We start from the raw sequence: 14,216 nt of genomic DNA on the forward strand, positions 1-14,216 counted from the left end.
ATTCTCAAGCCCAAATAAATGCCTATTTGGGCACTCAGAGTGTTTATTTAGAGCAATATCCACTGCACATGGCAGTCGGCACACAGTGGCCTGTGGCCTATTTTGTTTTATAAAAACTCACTGCAGAACCTTGTTCATCCTGTCCAGGAAGTACCTAAGGATACATACGATATTGAAAGACTGTTTATGTACGCATTTGACAATATTTGCTGTTTTGGTTTTGTAGTTAGAAAATCTGGCATCTGAATTCACAGTGAACTCACATCTTACTGACTGGCGCAGATTCTTGCTGGCAGCAGCACAGCCTTGGCCAGTGCCGTCTGTGACACAGCTCCTCCAAACACTGCGTGGCTTCAAGTCTCTTGATGTCACTGGATCAGGCTTCGTTACACAGGAACACTATTTACAGGTTATCAGCCTTTTAATTTTTCAATCAAATTTTAATTTGTTAAACTCCCTGAATTGAATGGTATGTTGTTTGGCTTATTCACATTGAGAAACTCAGTCTGAATTTTAAATGCTTTAGGTCTGAGGGAGCTTTGTAGTGAAAAGTGTTTTCAGGAAATTGATGGCCCAATATGTATCTTGTCCATAGTTCCACAAATCAGGCTAATTAAACATACTTTAAACTTGATTTTCCTAATTAAACATACTTTAAACTTGATTTTCCTACTTATACCATAAATTAATCTCAAGTGAAAACCCTTTCTGTTTTAAAGAAACCATTCTGTGTGCACTTTGATGACTATTAACTTACTTGACACTGAATAAGATAATTTGCTCCAAGCAAAAATAAGAATTTCAGTTTCATCTCATCAGCTGCATTTTAATTAAATGTTTCTAGATTTTTTCCAATAATTAAGTTTCTCAAGATCATTCCTCAAGCCTTGAATACATGGAAAATTATAAAATTCTTAGATCATTTTTCTGAAGACAACCTCTGTTTGAATTGTCATGTAGTTCAGCCAGGTTTTTCAGAAAGAGTATTATGAATACATTTTTGTTTCTTCAGGAAAATTCTGCTCATTTTCACTTACTTTTACTTTGCATTTTACTGCTGGTTCACTCTCTTGGCTATACTAGCTGTAAGTATCATATACATACACATATAGATGTCTGTAGATATTCCAGTCTTGCCAGTTTCTGGTTTTGTTTGTTGATATTAAATATAATTTTCCAACACTTCTGAATAAATTTCACAGAAACGTTATTGTAATTTGTTCTCCACTCACCTAGCATTAGTTTTTAAAAAATACTAAATAAAGGCTGTGTTAGTCCAGAGGCCTGTAGTTTTCAGAATTTCTTTAATTAATTTAAAACTTCCAGGACCACCTGCCAACCCCTTCCCACCACAGACTTTCTAAGAAACAAACTCTACAAGGCCAGGAAACCCACAAAAAATACAGGTCTATGTGCATTTATTTTTTCTATTGTTGTAAGTTTTGCTGAAGAGTTTGCAAATAAGCTAGCAGTTACAAGACATGCAGACTGAGAACATACATTTTTATCATAGGATCCTATTTCAAGTATAATATTAACCAAGCAATTAATTTAATCACTTCAGTATTACAAGGTAATAAATATGCAGTAAACAGCTAGTTTGAATAACCTTCCACTAGGAATTTGAGCTGCTTCGCCTGTCCTCTCTCTTTGCACCTACACTGGCAAACTACACAGTGCTGGGGCCCATCTACATGTAATGGTTGTGGGTTGTCCCTCCTGTGATGTTGTTTGTACAGCCTGGTGTGGTTTCACACAGGTGAATTTTTCTGTTGGAAGTTTGTTCATACCTATCCCGATCTAGCTGATCCTTCCTATGTCTAGAGTCTAGTACTAGAGAATTGGTTCTGAGCACTTTTAATTTACAGTTGTAGCTCTATCTCTCTAGGACTCTAGGTCATCTTGTTGGGAGCAGGCAAGCATGGGGAGAGCCGTGGCTCTATCCTTCATCATACTGAATTATATGGACAGTGTCTTCTAAAAGTAAAATCTGGACAAAAGCTGTAGGGATTAGCAAAGGATATCCTCAAAGGAAAAAATCAGAGCATGCATAGAAACTCCATATCATATTCTGCTTCCTCAGCAGCATAGATTTACAACTACTTAGTTAATTTTCACTTTTTTCAAAAGCATACATTCACTTCTATCCTATTTGATTTTCAGTAACTTCTCAAATATCTGTTACAACATACAAACAATAAATTATAATTATTGTCATCATTGTGTATTAATAACAAATTCAGTTTGATTAAGTCCAGAAATTAGGCTCTTAGTAACCTGTGTGTTGAACAGCTAGAGTATAAAGACTACCTTTTTTCAGTGTGTGAAAATAAACAAACTTATTTATTTATTTATTAAATCAGGTTGGCTTATGGTTTAATGGAAACGAAGATCTAAGCATAACAGAAAGTTGCAAAGAACCTGTGTCTTCAGAAAGGCTAAAACACCTCACAGAGGTAACTGAAAACATAGGTATTTTGAAAAAATCGCTATTCAAACATGATAGGTCTCATTTCAGAATTTTTTGGGTCTCTTTTTTTCAATAAGTGCTGCATTTTGTTTGATGTTTTTCAGGTCAAGTGGTGCTTCAGAATAATGTAGAGAGGAATCCAAGAGTCATCCTTGAGCATTCTAAATCATAGTCTGCTCAGAAAGACTTAATTACTCCTGTTCTTTGTTGAATGACATTAATTTTGCTACACAGCAACCAGCTTTGTAAAGAATGGGAGGCAAATGATCACTGCATCTGAGCACATAGATTTTTCCATGAAAGAGGGGGCTAATAATAATCTGAATACAAAAAATGCTTTGAACATATTTGTCATGATACAAGGTTTTATGAATTTCTCTCTTTTTCTGTGAAACTCAATTTCTATTTCCTTGAATTACTTAACACACATTTATGATTTATCACAGCCTTAATTTGCACAGTCTCAACATGCTCTTAAGTATAGTAGCTCTTATTAGCAGTATGTATTATTACTGTATTTCATGCTTTTCTCTACAGTCCTTGATTTGTATTTCATTTAAGTCCTCTTATAGAAATTAATTTGCTTATTTTTGCCCTTTTATAGTTTTTCTTCCATTTATTTGCGGATACCAAAAAAGACCCTGCTCTGCTGGACTATATTGAGATGCTGCTTTATTTTGCCTCCCACTCTGATCCAGTTGAAGGTGTATACAGAGCACTTAGCATTGTTACTGGAGCATATATTCTCAGAAAAAGGAAAGCTTCCTTTCCATGTGTGGTAAGATATCAAAGAAAAATACTAGAGAATAGTAGTAGTACTTTCAATTTATAAATTGCCCAGATTTCTCTATATTTCCTTATCCTGGGTAACTCCAGTCCTTATAAGTAGTCTCACTGAATTCATGGGAACATTGCATTGGTAATAATACTCAGAAGGATTCTTTCAAAAATCTGGAAATTTGCTTGCCATTAATGAAAGTTTAAGATACTTACTGGTGATTACTCCTTGTGCATATGAATGGAAGTAATTATTTTGCTTAATTGACCAGCCATCAGTCCCCTGGAATTAGACTGCAGTATGACTTACAGTAATGTTATCTCATGATGTAAGACCTGGTCTTACTTTATTTTCCACTTACTTTATTATTGCTGGTCTTACTTTATTTTCCACTATGTTTCTTTGGGATATTCAGACACATCTTTGTTGTTTTATTTCCAAGTGTTTAGGTTTATCTGTAAACCAGAAGGTTTAATAATAATTTGTTTAATACAAAATAATTTTAAAATTACTTTTTCAGACATGATGAATGCATTGTTAAATCAAATGAAACTCATCATTTCAACATTATTAGTATTTCTGTAGTATGTTTGTATTATTAAAGTCTTAAAACTGGAATTAGTCCACTGCATGCATCAGTTCCAGATTAGTGAATACTTATATTTATTGAAGTATAAGTCATTTTTTGAGACATAAATTATTTATCTGTACACATCTTGGAAAGAGGTTGCTGCTCGAGATAATAAAATTATTCATTGCCCTGTTGCAACCACAGTGACTCCAGCAATTGCCCAGAACTTAAAGTATAATTGAGATCCCTAGAAAGAGCATAGAAAAGGCATGATTTTATTACACAGGGTAAAAATATACATATGCAAAATAGAATTTTGTAATTTCAAATGACAGAAGTTACTATACTTCCCTGTGTTTTGTTTGGCGCAACAGAGTTTTTGTACACTGGAGAGACTGAATGAGACAATAAGACAGTAATACTTTCCACATTTCATAGGAAGAAGGAGAGCTCCCAATTAGATACTGTGGCATTAATTTCCTATATTTTGGTGAAAAGTTCTAGCTGTCATCTCATTGGATATAAAGCTACGCAACCTGTTCTCCTCTTTGCCATTTTCTGTTTGGTTTCATCTGTTTGGTTGGAAGTTTGGTAGTGTATAAGTAAGAGACTGGCCTTATCATCTCTGTGTCAACAACTTCTTAAGGCTGTGAGTCACGAGTGAAGGGGAGCATTTGCCTTCAGCCCAGAATTAACTGGATCTCTGAGGAGAAAGAGATGTCCCATCTAACTTGAGCATTGCCTCGTGCCTGCTTTCTCACTCAAGGCATTGGCTCTGTGAATCTGAGCTATGTCTGATGTATGTCCCACAGTGTATTAAACAGATAGATTGTGTACCTAATTCACCTTGGAGAGTCCCTCAGAAACATAGGAATATCCAAGAATTAGATGTTAAATGAATCTTGCTTGTATGGATTCTCTTTGACTTTATAGTTGTCTAGGCTGGTGTACAGAATCACTGGACTGATTTTAAAACATCATTTTAATATTTTCTTTTTTAATATTTTCATTTATAAAATATTTTTTCTTATGCCTTGTTTTCCATGCCTGTGCACTTAAATGATGATGTTGAATATGGACAGAAGGCAACAAAAGAAATCCCATACCACTGAAGTAAAGGAGTTTTCTCTATAGACTTTAGTAGAGCCAGTATTTCATTAAGGTTATTCCACAAACACAAGGGGGCAAAAAGGAAATGGTGCATTGATATTGTGTCAGGTTTGAGCCAATCTCCATCAAATAACACAGAGTCCTGAAGACATCCAAAGTGGTTTCAGCATCAAATTAAGAACCTAAATCTTTCCCTGTGGCTGTTTACATGTGATCTAAATATCCCAATTCTCACTGCAGGTACTGGAAATTTAGTAAATATTATCAGTAGAACATTCATCAGTGAATATAAAGAGCTATCTAGCTCATCTCTAAGAAGTTTTACACCTTAGGTAGCTGGCTCATACATAGGCACTTACAGAACTTCATCTAATTTGCCTCTTCTCTTTTCTTGTTCTGTGCTGGTAATTGTAACATCATCTCATTGGTATCTGCCTGCAGAAATACATCTGAAGCCTTCATGTTGTTAAGAGAAGCTCAGACTAACATATTCTTGAGACTTCTTTTACAAATTTCATTTTAAGTCTAAATAATGTTATTATTGGTTGTGTAGGTCTCACAGCTCAGTGTAAGCAATGCAATGACAGACCAAAAACCTTCAGCGCTGATATTTCTGTAATCTTGGTTACTGTGTGTTAAAAAGACTGCAAATGACTCTACTCCTCCTGTGCACAAAATGAAATGTATTAAGGCCCAAGGCACTAGCACAGGTGTGACTGAACCTCAGCAGTCTCTCCCTCCTAATGAGGAAAGAAATAGTTTGTTCAATTAAATGCAATTTACTATTGTTACTGGTTAGTCTACATTGTGACGTAATCTAGTCAAAGCACTGTTCACCTATGTGAGGTCCTTTCTCATCTTTGTGTTCAAAAATCTCTATAGCATGTTTTTTTTGTTTAGTTTTGAGGGTTTTTTTCTCTTTGACTAACTCTAAAATGACCTAATTGCTTGCTTAAAATAAACTTAATTTTTCTGCATAAACTAGAAAGTATCTATTTCTGTGGAGAGCTGGTTAACTGCTGGCCAAAACAGAGTTCTTGCAGTGACTAGATTTGGACTAGAAAATTCATACTGTTTTTTTTCATGTGAACATCCAGAATGACCAAGTTTACTCCTTAAGTAAACACAAATTTCTTGGTATTGTAGTCTGTAACTATGAAATATTTTTATGTTTTGTTGCTCCGAGAAATGCTAGTTTTTCTGTGCAATGTTGGCCACATTCCTGGAAAAAACTGTCTATTAAATTTCTGGTAATGCCAACTATATGGACATTTCTGGACTGCCAGGATTTATTCCTATGGTGCAGTAGATAATTTTGTGTGAGTTGATGACTTTTGTTTTGTAATCCATTGGTTCTTAATGGGTGTATCATTGGTTCTTAATGGGTGTATCATACCCCAAGTATGATACCTGTGCCTAAATTTTTAGGATTCTTCAAGCCCCAACATACTGTCGAATGAAAATACTTTAATCGAGGATGAAAAAGAAGTCTTGAATTACACAGGTGAAGAAATGATTTCAGTGGCATCTCTTCTCAAAGTGTTTCATACTGGAAGAAGTAAAGATGATGATTATCATAGATTTAGCTGTCTGGAGAAGGCAGGCAGCTATGATAAGGTAGGCTGATTGATTCATTGATGATTGTGTAGCTTGCATCATGTGTTAAAAAATATGCTGTGATCTTTGCTTTTCCACCTTTTTCTTTTTCTTTTTCTTTTTCTTTTTCTTTTTCTTTTTCTTTTTCTTTTTCTTTTTCTTTTTCTTTTTCTTTTTCTTTTTCTTTTTCTTTTTCTTTTTCTTTTTCTTTTTCTTTTTCTTTTTCTTTTTCTTTTTCTTTTTCTTTTTTTCTTTTTCTCTTTTTTCTTTTTTTTTTTTTTACAATATATTGACCACAGATTATTTTTACTTAAAGTATTTCATCAAGATGTACCAAGAATTAGGTGCTGAAGATCTGACACCCATTGCATTTGAACTCCTTTTGAAGCATCCTTTCATGGAAGATTTGATTAACACATGCCAAGAATACAAACTTCCTGTAAGTATTCCTGTCTGGGACCAAAACCTTTGTAAGCACACATGCTTAAATTTCCATTGTCCCAGAAATGTACATGTAATTAATGTAGATACTGCCAATTTGCAATGCAGAGCAACTATACAGCCCAGCAGCTGTAGGGTAGATCAGGTTTTTTGTTTTCTGTGAAAATTCCATCCATCAAAGACTGGGCTACTTTCAGACCTGTTTATTGTGCAAGTCTTGCTGGCCTGGAACTGCCTGATGAGCCTTTGCCTTTCTCCTCATCCGTAGAAAGGAGTGTGGTTGAATTATCCTCCCATCAGGGTCATACTGCAGGACACTGTAGGAGATATATGTGGTAGATCCCATCCTGCCCCAGGCCAACCAGGCAACAGAAAAAGGCATGCAGAGGCAGTACAGGTCCAAGTGTTCTTCCTTGCCATTGTCTAGAACTTCCCTGCTGCCTGCACCTATGTTTAAACATGCATTAAAACAGTTGCACAAAAGGCAAGTTTTGGCCAGAGAATCACCCTGTTTAAGGTATCAAACTATGGCAAAAATACTCGATACACGGGGTGTAAGAAAACAGCATGAGAAGATGAGAGGATGCTTGTATGTACATGTCTTACGTCAAATGGGACAATAAACAGTCAATAAGCAGTCTTCACAAGTTTTAGATTATCACCCCCATATGTCCCGCAAAATGTAAATCTGAATAAGATAAAGAATAGCTTAGGAGTAACTTGCTATTTCTTAATTATATTCCTCACTTGTAGGATGTGAATTGCCCAGCATTTATTGTATCACTCATAATCATTGTCAGTAAAAGATAAAATATAAGAATAAAATAATATATTTATTCAGTAAAAGTGAAGTTTAAAAATTCATTTGCTACAGTAGAAAGTGATAGAAAATGTAAGACAAAGACAAGACAATAAAATTGAAGATTATAACTATCCATGTGTGTCCATCCTTCCTATGTTGATGTCTCAGCCTATTTGGGAAGACAGATGCCATACAATGTTAGGTCATTCCTCCCTTCCCTTCCCCATTCTTTCTTCCTGACAATTCTTTTTATTTAATTGTATACTGCATTTTCTAATTTGGTTTTTTTTTCCAACCTCACTGAATTTCTTGCAGACCAAAGCATTTTTTAAACCAGCTCTCTAGATGTGTTCCACCTCAAGAACTGTTGTTTACAAAACGCTCACCGACTTTGCAGAATTTAATATAATGCAGCTTCTTCACGAAGACCAAATGTGATGAAACCTAAAGTAAAACTTAATTAGGGTATAAACTGAGTAAATCCATATCTATATGCTAGGCAATTTATAGAGACTCTTTGTTAAAATGTTTTCACACTGGCCAATAGCTGAAAATCAAACACACCATATTTATTCTCTATTAAAATTTCTGATTTTCCTGTACCATTTTTAGCGGGTACTTTGTTACATAGCTTAAAGAGTAGATTGGAGAGCATGTTTAAATTGTATTAGCTACCATCAATTACCTGTGTTATTTCTGGCTGGTAGGATATATTCAGGGCAGTTCAGGTATAAAAATTGTCAGTCTATGAGAAAAGCTGCAGGATAGTGCATATGAATCTTGGTAGTAACTGAGGGTTTCAGTGCACATATTCTAGCCTCACATCTTGTTTATATATTGGTATGACTCCACTTAAATGAGACATTTTTCCACTTATTTGGCAGGTCCTGTTGATTCTTGTATCTCCTGACTCAACAGTTGGGTGATGCAGAGCTTCAGTTATCATTTGTAGTACTTAAAATTTCCTCTTGAAAAGGCTTATACTGACTGTATCTCAAATATAGTTGAAACTCTATGGTTTCTGTACCTGAACGCAAACTATTTCATTCCTTGACTGTACCATTAAATACAGACTTTTGTTTTATGCATGAAATCAACACTCAGGTTTACCAAAAAAGTTTTATATTCACCAGCAAACAGGCATAGAGACCCAGGGGCCACTGTTTTAAGTATGTTGCAATTCTGGTCTATTACATACAGACTCCAGGAAGATTTTTCCTGTATCGATTCCCTATTTGGGGGACATGTGAACTTCTTTCTTTTCAAGACAATATTTTTAGCATCAATTATTTTTGCAGAAATTCTCCTCAGAGATGTCTATAAAAATGAAAGTCAACCACAGTGCTGTTATTTTGAGATCTTGTACAAGATAAATATAGCAAGTCAGGGTGTGGTTTCTAAAAGTTAAAATGTTTGTACTAATGCAGTCATAAACAGCAGAAAGTAAAATGTTTTGCTGAAAACTATAAAGGGAACATCTAGCTTAAATTTTTTCAAATTTAAGTTAGAATACCTGATGATTCTTTTGGATCTTGATGACCTGTTCAATTTCAACCATTATTGTCTGTCATATCTCAAATTTTTTTTTTTTCCATGTGAGATGTATTGTCTTTTGCATGGATTTTGTTTTCTTTGCTAGTGGGCTGGCAGCATCCTACAGGATATTGACCTTTCTATCAGCCTTAGTACAAATGTCTACAAATTAATATGCCCATAAATTCTATTACTTTTTCATCTTGTCTTTTCTGATCTGATTACAAGGTTTTCTGGTCCTAACTAGAACTTTCAAGTTTGCCATTATCAACATATTTTTTTCACTTATCAGATAAAATTTATTCCATGACAATAGGCAGATGACACTTACCTGTATATGTTTATGAAGGAACTTCATTACACACTCAATTAAATTTTCTTTAAATAAATTTAATAATAAATGAGAGAAGATTTTTATTAGACCAGCTGATTCAAATGGGAGAAGCAAGCAATCTGCTTTTTGCACTGCATGTGTTCATCTACTCAATTTGGTCACTTAAGGGGTTTTCTTTAGAACTCATTATTTCTTGTTACAAATTTTACCATCTGTCCTGAGACTGTCACAGATATGGTAATACAGAAACAACCACTTATTTTAGTAATTCTGCATTTTGATTGTGATAAATTGAAAGAAAGAGTCTGGGATATATTCTACTTCTATAATTCTTAATGCTTAATGCAGTATTTATTACTTTGAGTAAACTACATTCTTATAATTACTGAGGATAAGGTAGTTTGATAATTAGCATTCAGTTTATTAATACCAAAAATATTATGCATTGGATAAATTGCATTGTATTTCTTATTCCGCTTTCAAATCCTGAATAGCCCTTTTTAAAAAAGTTCTGTTTTTGAAGATAGGGCTATCACATCATATTTCTATGTGTTTATGTTTTGAATACATTTAGCAAGCTCTTGCATTATGCTTGTTCCATCTTAATTGTTTGTCATATGGTTACCGCTGTTAATGTTGTTCATTGTGCTAATCATTTCAGTAACATAATCCAGACAATCTTTCAGATAGGAGTTCCACTGAGGTGGGATTTCTATTAATCTATAGTTAACATGGCTTTTTGAAAAAAAGTTTATTAGTATCTTGAAGAACTATTACAAAACCTGTTTATGGCCACAGCAGCCATTTAATATTACACAACAAACGTTCAGAACTCCATGTATCATTTCGCAAAGTAAAAGAGCTTCTTGTCATAGGGAGAGTTCATACAGATTATATTGAATACATCTTATGAACTGGACCATGTATCAAGGTTTTGAGGAAAAAAAGGACTGCTGAATCACTGTTTAGTCATAAGGTGTAACTGTAATACTTACGAAACTTGAGAAGCTTTTTTCATGTGGTGTTTTAAATGTCCCAGTGTGCAAGAAAAGGAAAATCTAACTCAGTGTCTAAGTACCTCATTGAAAAAAGAGACCTATGTTATGCTTCTCTTGATGATGTATGCCATCCCTAAATAATCTTAGAAAATTTAATGTACATAAAAGATGTTGTTTCTTATATTAAAGAAATATAAATAATACCTCTTCATCTTAAAGAAAAAAAGTTTCCTTCATTGAAGACGGACATAGTAAAACTGTTGGAGCATTCTATCTCCAATTTTTTGACAGCTTTTAGTACAACATTTATTTTTATCTAACAGGATTGTAACTACTTTTTCTGACTCAATTTGCTGGAAAATGCCTCCTTGTAGTGAAGTGTTTCCTAGAATCAAAGATAAATTTTAGTGCAACCCTCTAAAACCATGGACTGGTAATACTTCCTTTTAGCATAGTTGTCTATTCACTGAAATGCTTCTGGTATGTTACAAGTTTGTGAGGCATCACTACATACAGGCAGTTTCTGCTTTCGAGAAAAGGTTGAAAATTCTGCTTTTGAAAAAGGTCTTCAAATTATGCACAAAATATATATTGCACTGCATGTATATAAAAAATACTACGTATAAATAAAAAATCTGACTGTTGATTATTCTCCTAAAAATGGAGAATAATTTCCTAAAAGTATAAAATATGTATTCTGACAGTATCAGGAGATGCTAGAAAGTTAAATATTTATCTTTGTATTGAATGTTCAGCATGTTATTATTTTAAAACAGAAATTCCTAGTTCATTCTACTTACACATCCTACAATGGATAGTATTGCTGAAATGGGAAATGGAGAAGATTCTGCTAATACAAAACTATTGAAAATTAAGAAATCAGACAATATATTATAAAGAACTAAGCATAAAATTAACCTACTGAGGGTATATATTATTCAAAGTATTAGTTACTTATTTTTTAGTATCCATTCCCTGGAACTGTTGTTAAAGTTCAGTCTGAAATATGGCATACTAAAAAAACCCACTTAATTGAAGAATTTGTCTTTGTATGTTCTGAATATCATATACTGGTTTAAACAACAGTCTTGATGCCTCTCTTTACCAATAATATTAAGCTGATGTTTAAGATCTCTGTTTAAAAACAGAGTTGCTTTTTAACAGAGTGTTGTTTCGTAAAAACACCAAAGGAAATTAAGTCCCGTGGATAACATTAAAATATCATCTCAGTGATATTATAGCACCTCAGCTGAATGAGTTCCAGTGCCCTGCTGGAAGACATTGTAATGCGGGGAATCTGTAATTTACCTCCACTGAAGTTAGATTTTCACCATAATCTAGTCAGTGGAAAGCTCACCCCGAGGATAGACAGGTGTTATTACTGCAAGTTTTAAGGTGTTATTACTGCAGTTTTCAGGCTGCAGCATGAAATTACTTTTAATATATCCTTTTTTCTTTTCATAGGATATAAAAGTCTTTCTCCAAAGATCCAAAGAAGCACAATCAACTGATGGGGAGCAAAACGCATGTGAAGACATAAATGTATGAAAAATTACTGTTTATGAACATTAAGAAATATTTTTTCTCAAAGTCTGTAAGAAATGTGTCTTACAGGTCCAGTCCTTTCTTCCATGAGAAAAGTTTTTTTGTTTATTGTTGCAAGAGCAAAATCCCATTCCAGCTACACATTTTCTGTTACTTTAAAATTAAAAAAAAACCAAAACAACAAAACCACAAAAAGGGAAACTTATGGTTTGCTCATCTTATATAGTCTGATGATATTTCTAAATAAAATTAGACCAATTTCTGAACTTAAATAGAGATGGTAGTGTCATCATTAAGATTTGGTTAAAGAATATGTCCAATTCTTCTAAATGTACTAAGATATCTATTCAGCTTTTGTTATATGTATAGTTTATTAATTAATTAATTTTTAATGAGTTAAATGCTGTAGCCAATTAATCTTTTAAAGCATGTTGTAATTTCTAGTTAATAAAATAAACGACAACTGTTTTCTCCAAGACCAGGAAAAACTCAGCATCATATTCATAAAAATGGAGTGTTGTTGACGGTGGAGATGATAAATCTTTGCCACTGAACCTTTCTATTTCTAACCTTGCAGTACATCTCAACTCTAGCACCTGCTAAAGACCTGCCTGCTGTCCTTTTTTTATTGACACATTGCATTCAAGGGCACCACATACTCCAGACACACACTGCAGATTTTCATGTGTGATAGGTGCTTGTCTAAAAATATCTATGGCACACCATGACACCTAGAGAATGTTGACTTCTCTGGCAAATTAAGCAGAGTCTTGGTCAAACGCTCACCTTACAGCTTAAGTGGGTGTTTATTTTTCTCTATGAAGTTTGAGTCTTACTGGTATTCCTGGATAATAGGATCTTTGTGTTTAAATGCAGTTTTATCCAATTTCTCCATTCTCTTGTGTCTGACAGCCATCAGTCTGATGGCTGACTATAAGTTGATAGGAACCATTTTGTCATGGATCTGTGTGACGTGCATTTCAGAATACTCTTTGTGAATTATTCCCCTGAATTTGAAAACGGAGATGCATAAAAAATTCTGTTTTCAGTGGTACTCTGGTATTCCTCTGATCTACAGTGTCAAGTTTTCTGAGGACTAAACATATGAAACTGGTAACTGTGATTATCTCAACTCACTACAGGGTCTTATTTTTAGTCTGTCAGCTGCCCAAGATATTAGCAAAACTTTGGCACTGTGCACTGATTTAGTAGCTTGTATCTGAACACTGCTCCTTCATGCTGGAGTATATTTTTTCTGCATTCATCATTACCCTCATAAAAATTGCACAAAATATTTAAATGGTCTTTTCCCTGTTTTAATTCAGCAAAGTATTTGAACATATGATGCTCTTTAAGAATACAAATAATCTCATTGAATCATATAACCCATAGAGAACCACAAACCTTTACCCTTTGCTGAGAATGCTATCTTCACAGAATAGTTTTTCATTATATCTTTATTACTTTTTAGCCAAGTATGCACGAGATAATATAGATATGATGATGTTCCTTGTGAGATTTCTAGATTGTCTTTGATTAACACTTGCCAAGAATACAAACTTCCTGTAAGCATTCCTGCCTGGACTGAAGACTTTGTAAGCACACATGCTTAAATTTGCATTGTCCCAGAAATGTACATGTAATTAATGCAGATACTACCAATTTGCAATGTAAATCAACTATACAGCCCAGCAGCTGTAGGGTAGATCAGGTTTTTTGTTTTCTGTGAAAATTCCATCCATCAAAGACTTGGTTATAAAGTTATAAAAGACTGGGTTATAAGTTATAAAACAATTCTGTATCGAAAAAGCAATAGCAGCATAGAAAAAAGAAGGAATGCTTAGACAAGAACTAAGAGACCAGATAAATCTGGCAGTAAATATTTTTTCAGATTTTTACAACCTGATGTTAATAATGGCAGGTTTATTTCTGTGATTAAAGACAGTCACATTTTGAAAGGAACATCTAGGGGAAGCAGATCAAAGCATATATATGTGATATATGACTCTCAGAATAGAACCCAGTCAGCTTATCACTG

At 34.0% G+C, this 14,216-nt stretch overlaps 1 protein-coding gene across 1 annotated transcript in view; it reads left to right on the plus strand.

The window, feature by feature from the left end:
* The window catches only part of SPEF2 (sperm flagellar 2), a 74,629-nt gene extending 62,179 nt beyond the window's left edge, over nt 1–12,450 (plus strand). The window contains exons 29-34 of the mRNA XM_066569571.1: nt 227–409; nt 2,364–2,456; nt 3,075–3,248; nt 6,358–6,546; nt 6,842–6,964; nt 12,098–12,450. Coding sequence (XP_066425668.1) covers nt 227–409; nt 2,364–2,456; nt 3,075–3,248; nt 6,358–6,546; nt 6,842–6,964; nt 12,098–12,181 — 846 coding nt within the window. The 3' untranslated portion in view covers nt 12,182–12,450. The remainder of the gene's footprint in view (nt 1–226; nt 410–2,363; nt 2,457–3,074; nt 3,249–6,357; nt 6,547–6,841; nt 6,965–12,097) is intronic.
* Nucleotides 12,451–14,216: the final 1,766 nt, after the last annotated feature.

The sequence above is a fragment of the Molothrus aeneus genome, chromosome Z, assembly GCF_037042795.1.
Source record: "Molothrus aeneus isolate 106 chromosome Z, BPBGC_Maene_1.0, whole genome shotgun sequence".
Classification (NCBI taxonomy): domain Eukaryota; kingdom Metazoa; phylum Chordata; class Aves; order Passeriformes; family Icteridae; genus Molothrus; species Molothrus aeneus.